Raw genomic sequence first — 18,817 nt, 5'->3', positions numbered from 1 at the left:
TTTTTTAATTTTATTGTTGGTAGATCATTTTGACTTGGTCATTTTAAAAGTAGCTCGCAAGCCCAAAAAGTGTGGGCACCCCTGCTCTAGGTGATTGAAATTTAGAGAGGAAAATTTAAAAGTCTCAAGTTCAAACTTCTGTTTGCATTCTCCAAATTTTATATTTTCCTAGTGAACAAACACTTTTCCTTAAGTTGTAAGTTAGTAGAAACCTTCACTTCTGCCATTGATTTCTCTAACTTGTCCATTCTATCAGACTGTTGCTTGAATTTCTCTTCAAAAGTTTTAAATTGAGTGTTAGTATTTTGTACTAAGGCAACAAACTGGGAGCATACCTTGTGTAACATTTCCAAGCCACTCCAGATCGCCTCCATATCAATCATCGCAGGTCTTATCAGGGGAGCAGGAAGAGATATTCCGGGAGACTCCCCAATTTCACCTCCTCCTTCTCTGCTTCACTCTGGGTTTCAGTTCCTCCGAACTCCAATGTTGGCTGTAAGGAAGTCAGCAAGCTATAGATCATATCTGGGGTCAGGGGTGAGACTTGCAACGCCGATAGAGACATCAACTCCAGCGCTGTTGAAGGCATCCCTGACATCATCCCAGAATGCGGAGCAACTCTAGTCCCCAATGGGCTAAGCGATACTTCGCCCTCCAAGACCAAGGTCTGCTCACCTCGGTAAGCGAATACGCCCACTCCAGCTGTAACGGCATAGGAAGTTATAGCCGCTTGTCGCGTCAGGGAAGTGGAAGAGGAGGCAGGAAGAACACTCCTGCTTACCCCTGCGCTTAAATAAAAGAACTGTCTTCTCATTCAAATTGGTAACCAAACTTCAGGATTGCAACCGTCACGTTTGAAAGTCACTCAGAGGTATAGAGTTCTTCAAGAAGAGAGTTGCGCCCTCTAGTGATGAACCAAAGTATATTTTTCAGTCGTTGCAACTTTATTAGTTCTGGTTACACTCCAAGTTTGATTACAAAAGTAAATAAATAAATAAATGTCTTTACAGAGGGCGCAACTCTCTTCTTGAAGAACTCTATACCTCTGAGTGACTTTCAAACGTGACGGTTGCAATCCTGAAGTTTGGTTACCAATTTGAATGAGAAGACAGTTCTTTTATTTGAACTCTAATATTTTTCTGACTTCCACTAATATTTAACTATTAGTACCCCAGTGACATTATAAAGAAATTATATTTATACCCCTGCGCTTAGGCATACCAAAAGGTAAAATTCCTGTTGAAAATGTGAAATAGCCAGTAAAGTGCAGGATCCACTTGAAAACGCAACTCACTCCATCACCATTTTGGATCTCTCCCTACCATACTGATTTTGATGAAGTTTCATCACCACCCGGTCCCGACCTCATCCTTATGGGACCGGAATGTGACACTGATGGTACCGAAGAATAAACAAGCGGTACCGGTGCTCTCCCTTAAGCGAAAGATTGATAACTTGCTACGGGAGAAATTGGGTGTATGTGTGTTTTTAATGTATCCATGTCGACCCCAACTCTCTCGGTGACGGTCTAGTCTGCAAAGTCAGCGGTACCAGTGCTTACCCTAACACAAAAGATACACAACTTGCTTAGGGAAAAATTAGGTGAGCATGTTCTGATGCTGGTGCCAACCCAACTCTTGACCGTGTCCATACCGACTCCTCCAGTGCCAGTCCAGTCTGAGCCTTCGACACCGGTTGCACCTGCAGTGGAGTCTCCATTGGTGTCGCCACTCCTTGTCAAAGACTTGACACCGATGACTCGCCGGTACCGGTCTTCCTCCATTGGCAATTTCTATCAACCTTGACTGGGTTGAAGACTCTGAGCAGGAATAATTTTTTCCCTACATGATGATGCTATTTCTTCAGCTTTAGCTTCAGCTGCTCACAGCATCATCTACCGCTACCTGACTCTGCTTCTTCAGTTTTAACCAAATTTTTTAGGAAAATATTAAAATTTTTTACTTCTTCACTTTTTGAGAGAGATTTTCTCTTTAGATCACCATCTCCATTTTTTCCCCCTTTTCAAGGGCTCCTATGAGACTTGTTTTATGCAGAGTGATTATTATTTCTGCCTTTGATACGCCTCCACTTCTTTATGAATCTCTAGTGACAATATACCTTGAAAAAGTCTTCAGGATCTAGTGTCTGTATATCTGCTGGTGAAGGCAACATTCAACTCACATCAGCCTTTTTGAAGTGTTCCTTCGGAGCATATCCTCAAAATTAAGACTTTCTTTTCGGTGTTGCTATGGAAGGAGAGTCGACATTCCTACTGTACATCAAATTGATTGATGCACAGTGTTGTCTTCTGCTGCTTGACTCTGCCTTCTCAGTCCTTACAATTACTACTACAAGAAGCATCAATGAACATTGACTTTTTCTGGCTGGCGGGAACTAACAGTTAGTTTTCCCATCACTACAGCTCTTTCCTTGTTTTTTGTTGTGATACAGGATCAACCAGGTGTATTTGTTCCTCACTGCTTTCCACTGTTCCACCAAATTTGGAGGGTATCTGCTTGGGAACATTCAGACTATTCCTCAGTTTCCTACATCCCTTTATACTTCATGCCGGAGGTTTGGGAGTAGCTGTAGGGGAGAAGGAGGTCACTAAATCCTTTTAGGATAAATTTTCTTCTCCTGGTTTTGATCACAGCATTTTTTTCGTCTTTTACGTTATAGGCCCTTTAGCCTTTTGGCCTTGGGACCTTTTGCCTTTCTGCCGCTATCTGGCTCTTGACTGCCTTGAGTTCTAGGGATCTGGAGTTTTTTTCTCCTTCCCACTTAATTGGTTTTCACACCTTTTGTTTCTGCTGTTGTTTTCGCACCCAGGTGCAGTATTTTTACTCTTCCCGAGTTTTTGCTCTTTGGGTTTCAGGGAAGCCTCTTATTTTCTTTCATTCCATAGGGCTTCCTATATGTGCTTGCGTTTTTCCATCATCTAGCGCAATTTGCACTGTCAGGCCCTTCTTACGGCCTCTCATCTTTTCAATATTAAGAAGGAGTGCTTGCGTTTTGTTGCTCTAACACTCTGTTTTTGTTGTCTTCAGATTTTTCTTTTCTGGTACAACTACCATTCTTCAATTTTGGTGGTGCTCTACCAAAAGTCTTGTCTTTGGCCTCTTCTCTACTGAGAGCATTTCTTCTTCTGAAATGGCTCTCCTTTGCCTGTTTCAAATTTGAACATTTCCTGCATGGCACTTGAAGATTTCTCAGGCTACATGACTTCCATGTGACTCTGTCTTCATACTTCTTAGTAGACCCTTGCTTTTTAGCAACAGTGTCTTTTTATATCATCCTCTATTCAGCAGTTGCTTAAATGATGTATGACCTCCTCTGTACTCTTTGGAAGGTCTCTTTTTTTTTTTTTTTTACTTTCCTCCTCTTCAAGGGGTGATATTGACAATTCATCCCCTCATAACTGGGAACTGCAACTGCATGTCCTCTTAAACCAAGGACTTTACTCCTTTAAGGAGCACATTTTTTCATATCACCTTACAGTGTCCCTTTTTTCTCTTAATGTTTTTTCAACATTTCTTGAGTACTGGCAATCAACTACCCTTATACTCCATAAACACTTGGAGCCGCAGGGACTCTCCAACTTTGGCTTTAGACAATTGCTTGCCTCATTATCTTGCTGATTGTCTGTTTTTCCAGGGGAAAATAATTCTCTATCAGGCAAATTCAGCATACTTATTCAACTTCACCAATGGACTCCTAGCTTTGCAGCTTTCAGTTTAATGCGGCTCTTCATGGGTGGACTTCACAGGGTGACTCGCACCAACTTTAAGCCACCCCCATTTTGCTTCAGTCTATACTCATTACATTGTTTGAATGACAAGCATTTTTATACATTGGACAAGCAAGTTTCTTTCTATGCCTTTCATCCTTTCTTTTCCTGTTGCTATTTTTGTTCAATCTACAATAGCACTTAGCCACCATGCTTCTCTTAGCTTCTGGATGGCTCAAATAACATTGGTTCTTCCTTCTTCTATTTCTCAGCACCAGGGAGCAAATACCTCTGCCATTTTTGTCTGCTCTGCTTTGTCACTAGCATGGACATTTTCTATGTTTCAGCCTGCAATCCTTTCATCTGGTGGTTGGGTTTCTTTCATGGTGACCTCTTCTGTATCACATCTCTCTCAGACTATCCGCAAGATTTTGATGTCTCCAGGACACCAACCTCACTATATTGTTATCATAACCAACTGTGAGTTCGGTTTTTTTCTTCCCGGTGTCTCCTTCATCATCCACATCGCACTTCCTTGTTAGTTGGATTGGTGTGAAGTTTCTCCTTTGGCGACTAGAATCTTTCCCAGTACTGTTCTACCTTTTCACATGCTACTGAAGGGAAAGCTTTTTATGGCTTGTTTCAGTTTTTCCCATGCAATCAAGAGCCAACCTCTCTCTGCTCCTCTATTGGTCTTCAGATTCATGACAAAACATTTCAAGGTGAAACTACCCTTACACTTTCACCTGTAATCTGGGACATTCATGGGTTCTTTCCAAGTTAGTGAAGCCTACTATTCAACCAATGGTCACAGTTCCTCTTCCCGTTTTTTCACCTGGAAAGTTATTTTTTCCTATCTTACTTACTTCTGTCATGAGCATCAGTGAGTTGCAAGTGTTGGAGGCAGATTTAGCCTTCACAGTTTTTCTCTCTGATACTGTGCTTCTGCTCACGCAACCACAATTTATTTTCAACGGGATGGAGAAGTTTCATCTCCTTCTCTCCTTTCTGGTCTATAAGTGTGCTTGGTTTTTTACATTCTTAGCATTTTTTTGCTACCTCAGCTTGTCTGCGGTGTTCTTTGCTCACATGTTTAAAGACAATAAACTGTTTTCAGTCCAATTCTTTATATGTGAGTTTGCAAACCATTGGACTGTGTAGGGTCCGGTTGGATTTTTATCATTGTACTTTTTAAATTGAATTTTCATGTTTTATATGTCAGTGTATAATAAATTATCTCCAGAACATCTGTATCCACAGTTTTTTGTTTTTGTTTTTCATCGGTGGTTTTTTACATCACCAGGACCAACACTTATACACCTTTTCCCCAAACTCTTTGTCTCATTTGATTCTAACAAGTTGGGGACTTTTTGTTTCTGAGGAACTGGTTTCTCACTGTTTGGTTATCTGTATTTCGTTCTGTTTTTTGCTCAACCTGGTCTGCACCTGGTGAGTCAGGTCACAGCCCATGCAGTCTGAGCTAGAGCAGTTTTCTGTAGTTTTCCTTGCATTTACTTCTCTTCTGGATTTCTATACAGCTGCCCCTTGGTCCTCAGTTCACACATTCACACATTCACCTCTCATTTAGAAAATTAGTAAAAACAAAACTGTTTAACTGATTTGTTACCTAAGATTTTTAGACCCAAATTCACTAAGCAAACTGATCGGTTTGCAAGCCCTTAGTGAGCAGATTTTCCTCCGGCCCGATTCACAAACCTGTACTGCGATCTGCTTCAAATCCGTGCATGCAAATGAGGAGAAATGCATGCAAAGTAGGCAGGGACGCGATTCACTAAACTTTTCTCCTGACACACCAATTGGCTGGTCGATCAAGAACAAGCAACTAGTGAGGACCAGACGCTTGTATAAAAAACTCCGCTCCTCTCTGCCTAGACCTGCTCTCTGCCTGCCCCGACTCTCTCTGCCTCCCATGGCTTTCCTGCTCTGTGCCAGGATCTGCTCTCTGCCTGCCCCAACTCTCCTGCTCTCTGCTGCCCTTCCCCGCAGTGCAAGCCCATGGTTTTAAAGCGGGCAGCACTGCGGGGAAGGGCGGCAGAGAGCAGGAGAATAAAAAATTGCCCCCCCCGGCCCAACACCCCCCACAAGGATCGGATATGGATCTGAGGGTTAGTGAATCAAGGCCTTAGTTCATTATCTCTTCCATTCTGTATACATGTATTAGATGATTCTATATTGTAACTATGTCGCTGATTGTCCAGCTCTTCTTATTGTAAACTGCCTTGAACTACCATGGCTTTAGCGGTATATAAGAATAAAATTATTATTATTATCATTATTGTCTGGAATTTTTTTTCCAGACAGGATGTGCACTTCAGCCAGTTCGCATGATAATATTTATTTTCTTGAAGGCCAACTCTCCCACCATCCCATTCTGGTTACCTTGGAAGTCACAATATACAAAATGTGAAAAATTGGAGTTTGCCACTAATAATCTAGTTCCTCAGCACCCTGAAGTTGTGGGTTCAAACCCAAGCTGCTTCTTGTGACCCTGGGCAAGTCACTTACTCCCCAATTGCCCCAGGTACATTAGATAGATTGTGAGCCCGCCAGGACAGACAGGGAAAACTACTTGAGTACCTGAATAAATGCATGTAAACCGTTCTGAGCTCCACTGGGAGAATGGTATAGAAAATTGAATAAATAATAAAAAAAAAATAAAAATAAACTACCGAGGTTAGGAAAAGTAGGAAGAAGTGTTTCAGAATTCCACGCAAAGGTTCATTTATTTTCACCTTAGACACTTGTGGTAATCTCACAACCCACCCACCTCCCCTGGTTGGCTTCTTAGCTAGCTTATCTTAACTGAGGAGACATGGGTCCTGCGTCGTGCGGGAAGGCACTCACGCATGCACGGTGTGGGCTATTGCGAACTATCTAAAGTCTTAAAGTGGCGATGCACCCATGTGTGAGAATATCTGCCTGCTGTCCCTGGATAACACTTGTTACGGTAAGTAACTGTGCTTTCTACTCATGCTCCACTCAGATGCAGCTCTTAGACATGCCTATATGTAGGTCATGTAAAATGTGCAATTTTTTACCACCACGCAGTACTTTTACATGTGTAACCTTGGGGTAATTTTATGTGTGAAAAATCTTTTATAAAATTACCCTCATATTGCATAAGATATGTACTATGCTTTCTCATTTACCATAACAACTGTATACTCTGTCTAACTGAGTACACATTGGAGCCCCTATTAGAACATATAAAACACTGTTCTACATACTCAATTTACTTATAAAAGTACCCCCTTAACTGGCTAAGTTGAAATGGCTAACCATGCTCATATCTAACTGGTCAAAGTTTCTGTGTCAAATTTAAGCAAATATAGATTTGGCTACAAATTCTCCAAAAGGGAAATAAGTCAAAGTAATTTTTTCTCTTTGGTACTCAGTAATGTTTTGAAAATTAACTCCTTAATTCTTACTAATTTAACCTCCCCCCCCTCCTATTTTACAAAACTGTAGCGTTGTTTTTAGTGCCAGCTGCAGCAATAACAGCTCCAACTCTCATAGAATTCCTACAAGCATCGGAGCTGTTACCACTGTGGTCAGCACTAAAAACTATGCTATGATTTTGTAAAAGGGGAGGGTTAGCTAACAAAAACAACAGAAACTGGAAATCTGTTCTTACTTAGAATTACAAATGTATTTGAATTTATCGTATATTTACCATATATACTTAAATTATGTAACATGCAAATTAAAACTCACAAAAATGCTCTCTTTTTTGGTTAGCCTACAGATCTATTCATATGATTTCCATTGACACTCTGGTGCAGGAAGCTCTGCAGGCATGCCTTGATAATGAAATGAATTCCAAAGGTGGAAAAAATGTGACTGCGAAAGTGGAACCTGGGGATGTGCAGCCGGTATGCATAACTTCAGTTCTGTCTAAGCAATTTTTAAAGTACAATAGGTAATACCTAATATAATAAAACGGTAAGCTGCGCATGCGCACTTCCTACGCGTGCGTCCGTTTTCCGTGAGCTGTAAATAGGAAGTGCGCATGCGCGGCTTACGGTCTTCTTCCTCCTCCCCACCCCCCGCCGAGGTGGATGTCGGCCGCCGCGGCTGCTGGTCGCCCGAAGCTCTCTCTCTCTCTTCCTCCCCCCCCCCCCCCGAGGCGGATGTCGACATAAGTAGGGCATGGAGTTCAGGAGGAAGGTATGCTCCCCTCCTTCCAGCGGCCGCCAAACAATGCCTTCCTTCCTGCCATGATCCTCAAGGCCTGGACTGCAACACACTCAAAACGAGGCTCCTGCACTCTTGGACTGCGGCGTAGGCAGCAGTATAAACACGCTGCTTCGCGCCCTTCTCTGCCGATTTCCTCTGCCGCGTCTCTGATGACATCATCGGAGACAGACGCGGCAGAGGAAATCGCCAGTAGAAGGCCGCGAAGCAGCATGTTTAAACTGCTGCCTACGTGGCTGGAGCCCCCAGGTTTGTCGGTGGTGGGAGGGTCAGGTGGGAAGGCCTGAGAGACGGGGAGAGACGCGCTGGACTGGCAGGGGGTTGGAGAAGCGGAAGAGGAGAGACCGGTCTCTGAATGCATGTGAAGAGAGGGGGGCTCTTGGAGTGTGAGGCCAGCGAAAGACATGTGACACTCCCCCTGTGCTTCCCTCTCCCTTCTCCCCCGCAGAACAACTTCCGAGGGAAAACACAGTGCGACTCATTCAGTTCAGTAGATTTTACCTGCTGGACTTGGCTGATGCAGCATAAACACCATCCTCACCTTCTCCTCAAATTGACAGGGCTCATTCCCTACCCAAATACCTCCCTTCACACTCATCCAGTATGCTTCCGACCCACACTCCTCCCCTCCTCCCACTACACATTTATTACTCACCAATGTCTTAGCAAACTCACTAATCATTCCTTACTGCCTCTCCCACTAATTAATGTTCCCACTAACCCAATTCCGTTCCTCTCTCCATCTGATTCACACTCTCCCAATCCCTCCATCCACACTTATTTTCCAAACACTATTCCTGATCAGACACTCTCAGTCTGACCCAGATTCTCTACTGCCCTGGCTCCATGTGACACACACACTTCAAAACTGTTTCCCATCCTCGACTGCTGTGACATTCACTCAATTGCTCTTTCCTTCCACTGCTCTGACAGACACCAAAACTATCTTCCTCCTCCCATCCAATTCATTTGTTTCCCAACTTCTCCCTCAGTGACCACTTTCAAAACTCTACCCTCACCCATAAGCATCCTTTTTTTACTGTATCTCCCCAACTGCCCTGCTCCCATTCCACCCCCAATCTGGCACACTTACTCACCCAACTACCACCTTTCCTAGGATTCAGCACACTCAATTCCAAGCCACTTCACTCCTCCTCACGGATCTGACACAACTGCACAGGGAAATGGAGGGGGAGGGAATGCTGATGTGGCTACTGCACAGGGAAGTGAAGGGGGGAGAGAAATGCTGCTGCATAGGGGGCAGGGAAAAAGACAGATAGAAAGAAAGGCAGATAGTGGGAGGGAGGGAGACAGAAAGAAAAGAAGAAAGAGACAGGGGCAGGGAGAGACACAGAAAGAAAGAAAGACAGTGGGAGAGAGAGACAGAAAGAAAGACAGACAGATATATATTCTAGCAGGGGGGGAGATAAAACAAAGGGAGAAGGGCTGCTGGATAAGGGGAGCAGTGAAGGGGTGGTGGTGGACACAGGGGAGGTAAAAGGAAGGCAGAATGCACAGGGGGAGCAGGCAAGGCATGGTGGTGGACAGCCAAGGAAAAAGAAAGAAAGAAATACAGAAAGCGACTAAGGAGAAAGAGAGAGAGAAAGAAATAAAGACAGACACACACACATATATTCTAGCACCCGTTAATGTAACGGACTATAAGACTAGTGTAGAAATAAAACAAAAACATAACGGAAATAAAATAATACATTTTTTGTTAGACTAACTTAGCCTCCCCCCTTTTACAAAACTGTAGTGCGGTTATTAGCGCCGGCCATGGCGGTAATAGCTTCAACTCTCCTGAAGGTCAGAGCTGTTACAGCCATGGCCAGCGCGAAAAACTGCACTATGGTTTTGTAAAAGGGATGTTAATATAATTTATAATTAGCTTTTGAAGTAACCCCTTCTTCCTCAGATCAGAAATAAGCAAATGTTGGCAACATCAGTATATATACATAAGGGAAATATGAAAGTCAATTTTTTCATGCAGATATACAGGGGGTGTGGAAGGGTGTCAGGGGGCATCAGGGTTCATGGAGGAGTGTGAGGTATGGGGTGTCGGGGTGTATGGAGGGATGTGAGATATGGGATGTCGGAGTGTGTGAGGGTGTCAGGCTCAGCAGGAAGAGTGCTATCTTTGAAAGGGGCTGGGGGATCACTGGGGGGAGGGTCGGGAAGTGTGGAGGGGTGTTGGGGATTGTGGAGGAAATCAGGGCTCTCCCTGCTGGATCAGGGCTGATCCGGCAGGGGAATCCCCAATTGGGGATTCTCCTGCCACAAGTAGCTGATGGCAAACTCGGGTGTAGGGGAATGTAGAGGAGGTATGGAGGGGTCAGTGGGAGGAATGCTATCTTTGGAGGGGGCTGGGGGATTACAGAGTAATTTTTTTGAAAAATCAATTCATTGAATGATAAACGACACTTGAAAGGGACTTCCTGCATCTAGGGCTGGATTAAAGGGTAGGTCCAGGAGGCACGTACCTAGGGCCCAAAATTATCAGGGGTCCCCAGCGCAGCTGTCCTGGGCCCCACAGATCCAGGGGGCCCCGTGGTCCGAACTTCCGCCCATCCAGTTAGCACGAGCTCCTAAAGTGTTATATTACGGTCTCCTGGCCACACTAGAAAGGATTTTTTCTTTCTGTTTTCCCTAGCAAAGTTGTACACGTTTTTGGACCAATGAGAATTCTTCACTCGACCCCCACCTTTTTTACTTATATTTTCACTTTACCGCAGGGTTCTTTCACTGCCTTAGTATTACACTCAGCATAGCTATTTTGTGCTCAGCATTTTGACTTCTTTATTTCTGGTGTTTTTTTTCCTTTGATATTTTTTTGTTTAGATTTAGTACCTTTGCCTGCTCTCTCAGTTTGCTTGTTTGCTTTACATTATATTGAGTTTTGTCAGTTTAGGTTTCGTGTTCTCAGCTCTCATAGGAGGGTAGTGAGCCTCTTGCTACTCTGTGATTCAAGTTTCACACTGGTTCTTACTTAGCCCAGTTCCGTGCATTTTTTATTTTCTCTTTTAGATATCTCTCGGCAGGGGTTTGTGAGTCAGTGTTTTACTTCTACTTTTTAGTCCTTAGATCATATTCGGGGTCACACTGTGGCAAGTTTTGGTATTTTTCAGTTAATTTTTCTCTAGTTTATTAGCAGTCAAGCTGAGGCAGTCCTGTCAAGCCTTGAAGGAAGTGGGGAGAACTTAAGGGAGAAAGAGACAGGGCCAGGGCAGATGATGGAAGTGGGGACTGGAGAAGGGGGCAGATGATGGAAGTGGGGAAAAGAGGTAGAGAGAAAGAAAGGGGCAAATGATGGAAGTGGGAAGGACTTGTGTCAACAGCGTCAGGTGCATATGGGAAAGCAGCAGCAGTGGTGAGGAGGTGAGGGGCCCTCACCTCCTCACCACTACTGCTGCTTTCCCACATGCTGGATGTGGGACATATGCTGGGGGAAGGGGGCAGGATAACGTGATAGAATTGCCTGGGGTGGAGAGAGAGAAGGGGGCAGATGATGGAAGTGGGGAGAAGGGGGAAGATGATGGAAGTGGAGAGAAGGGGGAAGATGATGAAAGTGAGGAGAACTTGTGCCATCAGCGTTGGACGCATATGGGAAATATCTCAAGCACTGGGTCAAGACCATGCCTTCATTGTTCAAGTACTTGCCTCCACATCGTTTGCCTGAATTTCAGCACATACATTCTACTCTATCCCAGCTACGCGTTTATATGGTTCAAGCAACATATGATGCATTTGAAATGTCTTCAAGGGTGACTGCTTTCTCAGTGGCAATGCGACGCTTGGTCTGGCTGCGCATTGTGGACATGGACCCAAATCTACAAGATAGGCTGGCAAACATCCCATGCTATGGCAATGAGCTATTTGATGAGTCCATTGAAGCGGCTATGAAATGCTTATCTGAACATGAAAAATCATTTGCTGCTCTCATTCAATCAAAACCTAAACCCCCGGAGACTACGAGGTTTCAAGCCTTCTGCATCTTACCAGCGGCCTTATCCACAAAAGTCATCATCATCTTATTCCAGGCCGCCGCCCAAGACTCCAGCTGCAGCCAAAGCCCACAGTCTTTTTGACAGTCTCAGCCAGAGCATAACAACAATCTCGCTGTCTCTGTCTTCTCCATTATTTTTATCAGTGATGGGAACTAATCACTTTAGATCTCTGGGTACTCTCGATCATCAAGGAGGGTTACTCTCTTCAATTCCATCAGATTCCACTAGATCAGTGTTCTTCAACCTTTTTACACCTATGGACCGGCGGAAAAACAAAAATTATTTTGTGGACCGGCAAACTGCCTGTTTATTGCGACATTTGAAGGACTGGCTATAGGGAGAAGATCAATTTACCCCTATGGATTTTGAATTGGCTTTCTATGCCCCTCATACCTTCCGTAGTCTTTTGCATTTACCTGCTAAGGATATCCCCGCTATGTTTTGATCGCATATTTTATTGAAATCTATGTGGGCGGTGTGGGGTAGTTTCATTTGTAAGTTGGGAGGGGACCCCAGGGTGACTAACCAGATCTCCTTGAGGGATAATTTAGCCTTTCCTCCGGGACTTGATAACCCTGTTTTTTTGGACTGGGCTCGTCGGGGGATCCACACAGTGGAACAATTATTGACTCCTGAGAGCCGTTTGAGACCTCTCATGGAGTTTGGTGATCAGTTGGGCCACTGTTGGGGTGACACCTTTGCCTATTGTCAGGCCAAACACTATATTCTTTCACTCCCTCAGGAGAATTGCGCAACCTATTGGGCAGCTTCTTCAAGCTTTTTTTCACAGGGGTGATGGGCTCTCATACCTCTGTGTCGGGGTTACATAAGTCCCTCTCTCAGTTTGAACGCCCTAAGGGCATCCAAAGGCTACAAGCCAAGTGGGGCCTGGAGCTTCATACTGACCTTAATCAGTGGAACATCCTGGGTGCCTTGAGTGGGATTCCTCAGTTGATAACGGGAGCGGTATTTCGGGAGTGTTATGCTAGAGTGCTTTATAGGGCTTATTACACCCAAGTGCAATTTCATAAAATTGGGGGTATCTTTTCTCCTCTCTGTTTAAAATGTGGCCGGGACCCTAATACTTTTGTTCACTCTTTCTGGGATTGATGGACTATTCAATCCTTTTGGGGGTCTATCACAATTTATATACAGCGCCTTTACTCTTGTGCCCTCTCGGTACAGTGGAGCAATTGGTCCTGGACTTTCTGGGAGCTTTCCGAGGTTTTCCTAAAGGGGGTTCCCTCTGGTGTCATAAGGTGTGTCTCCTTGCTTGTAAATGTATCTTACAATCTTGGACGGTGTCCGAGCTGCAATCCTTTTGGGGATGGAGATCCATGGTGCATAACTTGGCCTTATGGGAGGCTCGCGAGGCGATGGGTCGCCTGCGCCGGCGTAGACATTTTTTACTCATTTGGGGTGCTTATGTCGATTCTTTATCTCCTAGAGGGCGTAGCCTCCTTTTGAGTACCATCTCATAGGCGGTCTGCTGGTTATTGAGCTCTAGTTCAGGACCAGACACAGCCCCCCTTTCCTTTTTTTTTTTTGAGACAAACCTTTTGGACATCCCAGGGGCCACAAGAGTAAGGGCCTCTGGAGTAGCTGACATCTAAGGCTAGCCACCCTTACTGATCTCTTGGGGGGGTTGTTTTGCTTTGATGGGGAAATGTGGGGGGTAAGAAAGGGCAACATTATGCTGCTACTGTTCTGCCTTGTTGATTGTTTCTTTTTTGATCTTGATTCTGTTGTTTACATATTTCTATTTTCATTCTTAATAAAAACAGATTTGAACATAAAAACACTTGAAAAAAATATAATTTCTCTTATGCATAAACTTTTTTTTTTTTTTTTTTTTGCAGCTTGCTTCACAAGCTCAGCTTGGTGCAAAGGCCAAGGAGTTGTTGAAAAGAGGAAAAAGTATCAGTGATGAACTGTTAATTGAAATGTTGATACTGGCTATTAAGTAAGATCTTGTTTCTTTAATTTTAGTTTAAAGGAGAATTATTTTTCTTAAGTTTGTGATAACATATAGATTAGATAGCAAAATCAATATACTTATGCAAATCAAATAAGAAATGGATTTCTAAAATTAGATTGTGAGCTTGATTGAACAGATAAGGAAAATATTTAAAAGTACCTGATTACTATTCAATGAATTGTAAACCACTTTCGGTGAATCTCGTCATGAAAAGGTGGTTAATTAATCTAAAATAATAAATAAGCAAATAAAACAATTTTGGAACACTGAGCAAAAACAGGTTAAGGCTTACTTCAGCCTAATAACTGGTGTAAATACCCAAGTCTAGATATTAGCCAGAATACATGCAAATGACAGTGCTCTATAATTTATGCACAGTTGTGCACTTGAACCATGTTGTACCCGTACTCTGATCATGGACAAGCCTACAGGCAAAATACTTGACATCAAAACATAACATGTAGTTTTCTGTTTCTTATTATTCTTAAGTGATCATTTACATTTGTAAACGTCTAAAATACTACCACTTGCACATTTTTTTTTAGAGAATTACTCCCTAAGAGGGTAATTCTGTACCAGGCCAGCCACTGTAAGTGCTTATTATGGTACCTATTTTTTTATTATTATTATTTAGCTCACATATTTTCAGTAGTAGTTTGTGTAACTGTGGTTTCACTCACACAGTCCTGGATGCTGGTTAAGCTCTTTGGATTAGGCACCTGGATCAGGATTTACAAAAAGTGTTAAGTCTGTTGAATTGGATGCAGATCAGGGCCAGGATAAATCCCAGTTATTGTGACCACCAGTATAACTCTGAATCCTACTTCAGAAATTTCCCTACCAAACAGTTCAGTTTTAGTTAACAGGAAATCCTCATGCAATTCTTGTCTTTTGTAGTCTAGCAAATACATCTAAATCAGTGGTCTCAAACCCGCGGCCCGGGAGTCACATTCAGCCCGCCAGGTACTATTTTGAGGCCCTCGGTCTGTTTAACATAATCACAAAAGTAAAATAAAACTGTTTCTTGATCATATGTCTCTTTAGCTGTAAATGACAATATTATTATTAAGACTTAGCCAAAAGGAAAGATTTATAAACTATAAAGAGTTTTACCTCCTGCAAAATTGTCATTTCTTTAATAAGCCATTAACTATTTTTTCTGAGGCCCTCCAAGTATCTACAAATCCAAAATATGGCCCTGCAAAGGGTTTGAGTTTGAGAGCACTGATCTAAATTGATAACAGCTGAATATTCTCTTTCCTTCCATAGTTATTTCTTCCGACCCTAGTGGGATCAATCCCATCCTGCCAGGCAGAACAACCCGACACTGCATTCACTGACTCTCAGTAATGTCCTGCTAGGTTCTTTCCCAACTTCTAGAAACACGGCCCTGACCCTCTTTGAGGTGTGGTTCCCATATCAGCCTCCAGCAGGTCACTCACCTGGTTTTCTCTTGGGATCTCCAGTCTGTTTGCCCCAGAGCCTCGTGACTTTGTCTTAATCTGCCTCTGCTACTGAACAGAGACAATCCACTTTTTTTCTTGCAGCCCTTCTTTATGCCAGGTCAGGACACCCCTCTTAACTTCTTGGGTCGTGCAGGCAGCCAAAGACCATGCTCTCAGTAATGCAGATGCTTTTATCTCATCCAAACCCACCCCCATGTCAATCCTTATTTTCATATAATAATTCTTTATATTGGCAGCTTTTTTAAGATTCTCCGGAAATTCAAACATATACTTCTCCCCTTATCTACCCCGAGAGTCAAAAAAGCTTTCAGTGCAAATCAGTATTCCCATAGGTCCTTGGTAACACCACTCAAGGCTCAAAAAACTTTCACAGCCATAAGCTTTATGTGTCATATTGCCATCCTTGAGTGATGCTGCTGAGGACTTTTGGGAATACTGATACGCATTGAAGGCTTTTTTGACTCTCAGGATAGATAAGGGGAGAATCATATTTTCATAACATCCTCAATTGTATCAGTCTTCTAACGCTGCCTACTTTAGACAGTTTTGCTAGCTTCCACCATCATAGTAATCCATCCAGTTTTGTTAGCTTCCACCATCATAGATTCAGATACTGTGGATATTTCCCTTTCCCAGAGGGCTTCAAATCTAATTTTATTCTTTAGGCAATGGGGTGTTAAGTGATTTACCCAATGTAGATTGATTCCAAGTGATTTCTACCTTTAAAAATAGTGCAGGAAAATTTGAAAGGGAGAGAAACTAATAACTGCAAATGTAGGCTATCAACAAAAAAAATCTACCAAAGGAAAGAGTGAGGACCCAAAAAAGGCGTGGAATCCAAGGTAAAACAAAGAGTCACTTCTATTTATTTATGATTGGAGATAAAGGATAATATACCATCTATTGGAATATAATGTTGCATCCAGAGAAGCATGACTCAATATGGCCATTTTTCGGCTGAAATGCTTACATGAGGAGTCTGATATGCTAGTTGGGAAACTAACCAAAGATATCCAAAGATATCTAAAGTGCTTAGTGCCATGTAGAGTCATGCTTCTCCAGAAGCAATGTTATATTCCATTAAGATATTTTCCATTGCAATAGGAATGCACCTTAGGGTACTCTGTCCATTCTTGTGGGCATACTGCAGATAGATGTCAATCACAGCTTTTAAATCTTCCTCCTCCCAGAAGTCTGCTTCCCCTTTCAGTTTCTCTTTTTGCAGGCGAGCATGAAAGGTGTCTTCTGATCTGCTTGGGAGATTGCTGTTTGGCCATTATCTTTCAAGTCTTCTACAAGACTGTTTTTCCACTTTTAGGGTATCTGTGAACCAAGGTGAGGACTTGGTTGATTTATAGTTTTTGAGGCATAATGGTGCAATGAAGTTGAAGGTTTATTCTAATGTGTTATTCCAGTTGTTGAGTGAGGCTCTGAGGCTGGTTGAAGTAATATTTAGCATTTCAGAGGCCTTGCTTCAGAATATGCTGGCATTAATCTTGTCTCTTGTTAGAGGTTTCTCAGTGGTGGTCTTGATAGTAGCTTTTTTCCTTGTGGAGGTTAAGGTTGAAGGCTAATAAGTAGTGGTCTGAGCAAGGAACTGTTGTCCAGTTGGTTTTTGTTATAAGCGTAAAGGGGTTTGAAGATATGAAGTTCAGGGTGTGACCTTTCATATGTATAGGTTCTGATGTCTTCAGGTCTAGTTGGCTGTCCAGTAAAAATCTGTGGAAGTTAGTGGTGTTTGTGTTGTCTTGAGACTCAAGTGGAATGTTTTGTGATGAAGGTTGTTTTGAATTGGAAGTAAATCTGGAGGAGGCTACCAGTTAAATTTACTAATTTCTTCAACTTCATCAAAAAGCACAAGCTACCTAGAATTTAATTGCCTATTCAAAGTACCATGGTTAGACCACCTACTCCTAAAATTCACCATAACCAAACCAATTCACCAACTAATTCACCATAACCAAACCAACCTCCCGAGTAGCATCTTAATATAGAAACAAGATAACTCCTGAATCATATTAGAATGAAATAGATAACTCATTATTATCCCTCCCAATCCCTGACCAAGACTTCCTCAACCATTGGAAAATGATCAATGAACAAACCCTAAACAATCTAACCCCACTCAAATGCAGCAAAAGAATCCAAAGATCATCAGTAAAGTGATTCAACTCAGCACATATGTCCCTAAAAAGAACTTGCCGACAAGCTGAACACTATTAGCATAAACACCCGACCCCGGAAAACAAGACTAACTGGCACCAGAAAATCCTAGAATATAAATCACTATTGAGGCAAAAGAAGAAAGAGTACTACTCTAAATAGATCAACACAGAAGATAATCTTAAAATCAACAAACTGTTCTCAATATTAAATAACCTTACCAACTTGAATAAGATCACAAAGAGTGACAACCCCTCTAGTCCAACAGCCCTGGAACTAGCCAATTATTTTAAAAACAAATATTCAATCCACACAAGACCAGCTATCCCTCACCAATCCAGCTAGACCTGCTACAACAAAACCACTTATGGAAATACCACCAGACAGATCTTGAAATGTTTTTAAGAGATTACATTCAAAGACACAAAATGGCTTCTCCTAAAATACTCCAAAGCATACTGCAGCCCTTGGCATCTGCCCACCTTACTTGATTAAAGCAGCCACCCCGACAACCATAGAAAAATAACCCAATGGCTCAACTATCACCTAAGCACTGGCCTTTTCCCCAGAGGAGTTATCTTAATGCCCATTCCCAAGAGCCCAAAATTCAGCCCCTCTGATGTGACCAATTATATGCTAGTTGCTTCCATCCCCCTATTCATCAAAATGAATGCTACTTACAACGCTTCAATATCCTCACCCTTCACAATTGGGATTCAGGAAAAAGTCACAGCACTGAGACGGTGGTCATGGCACTAGTCACATATGTAAAAGAACTACTAAGTAAGGGTCACAGCGTAATCTTAATCCAATTTGACTTAAGCAGCACATTTGACCTAGTAGACTTTGATCAAATGTCTGAGATCTTCAGCAATTTTGGATTCAGCGACCCAGTCCTTTCCTAGTTCCAAGGTTTCCTAATCACCCTACACTATGTGGTACGTAAGGATGGAGAACTTTCTGATAGCTGACACTCTCCAAGCAGGGTCCCCCAAGGATTCCAACTTTCATCATCAGTGTTCAATTTCCTAATGCAATCATTGGGAGCCAATCTAGGCTCACACGAATAAAACATTTGAACTATGCTGACAACATAATGATCATACTAACTGTAATGGTCACATTAGTCAATACCCTCACCATTCTCAAAAAAAAGTAAAAACTAGACCTCGACCCACCGCCTCAAATTAAATAAGAACAAAACCAAATTCCTTTGGCTAGGACCCTAAACTGACCCATGCTACACTCCAAGAATCACAGT

The 18,817-nt window shown here is 42.6% G+C and overlaps 1 protein-coding gene across 1 annotated transcript in view; it reads left to right on the top strand.

Annotated features, from left to right (window-relative positions):
- Positions 1 to 18,817, top strand: part of SPEF2 (sperm flagellar 2) — a 544,154-nt gene that overhangs the window by 275,135 nt on the left and 250,202 nt on the right. Inside the window, exons 12-13 of the mRNA XM_033932867.1 lie at positions 7,487 to 7,620; positions 13,809 to 13,912. Coding sequence (XP_033788758.1) covers positions 7,487 to 7,620; positions 13,809 to 13,912 — 238 coding nt within the window. The remainder of the gene's footprint in view (positions 1 to 7,486; positions 7,621 to 13,808; positions 13,913 to 18,817) is intronic.

This window comes from Geotrypetes seraphini, chromosome 1 (genome assembly GCF_902459505.1).
Source record: "Geotrypetes seraphini chromosome 1, aGeoSer1.1, whole genome shotgun sequence".
Taxonomy (NCBI): Eukaryota; Metazoa; Chordata; class Amphibia; order Gymnophiona; family Dermophiidae; genus Geotrypetes; species Geotrypetes seraphini.
This window is presented reverse-complemented; position numbering and strand designations above follow the sequence as displayed.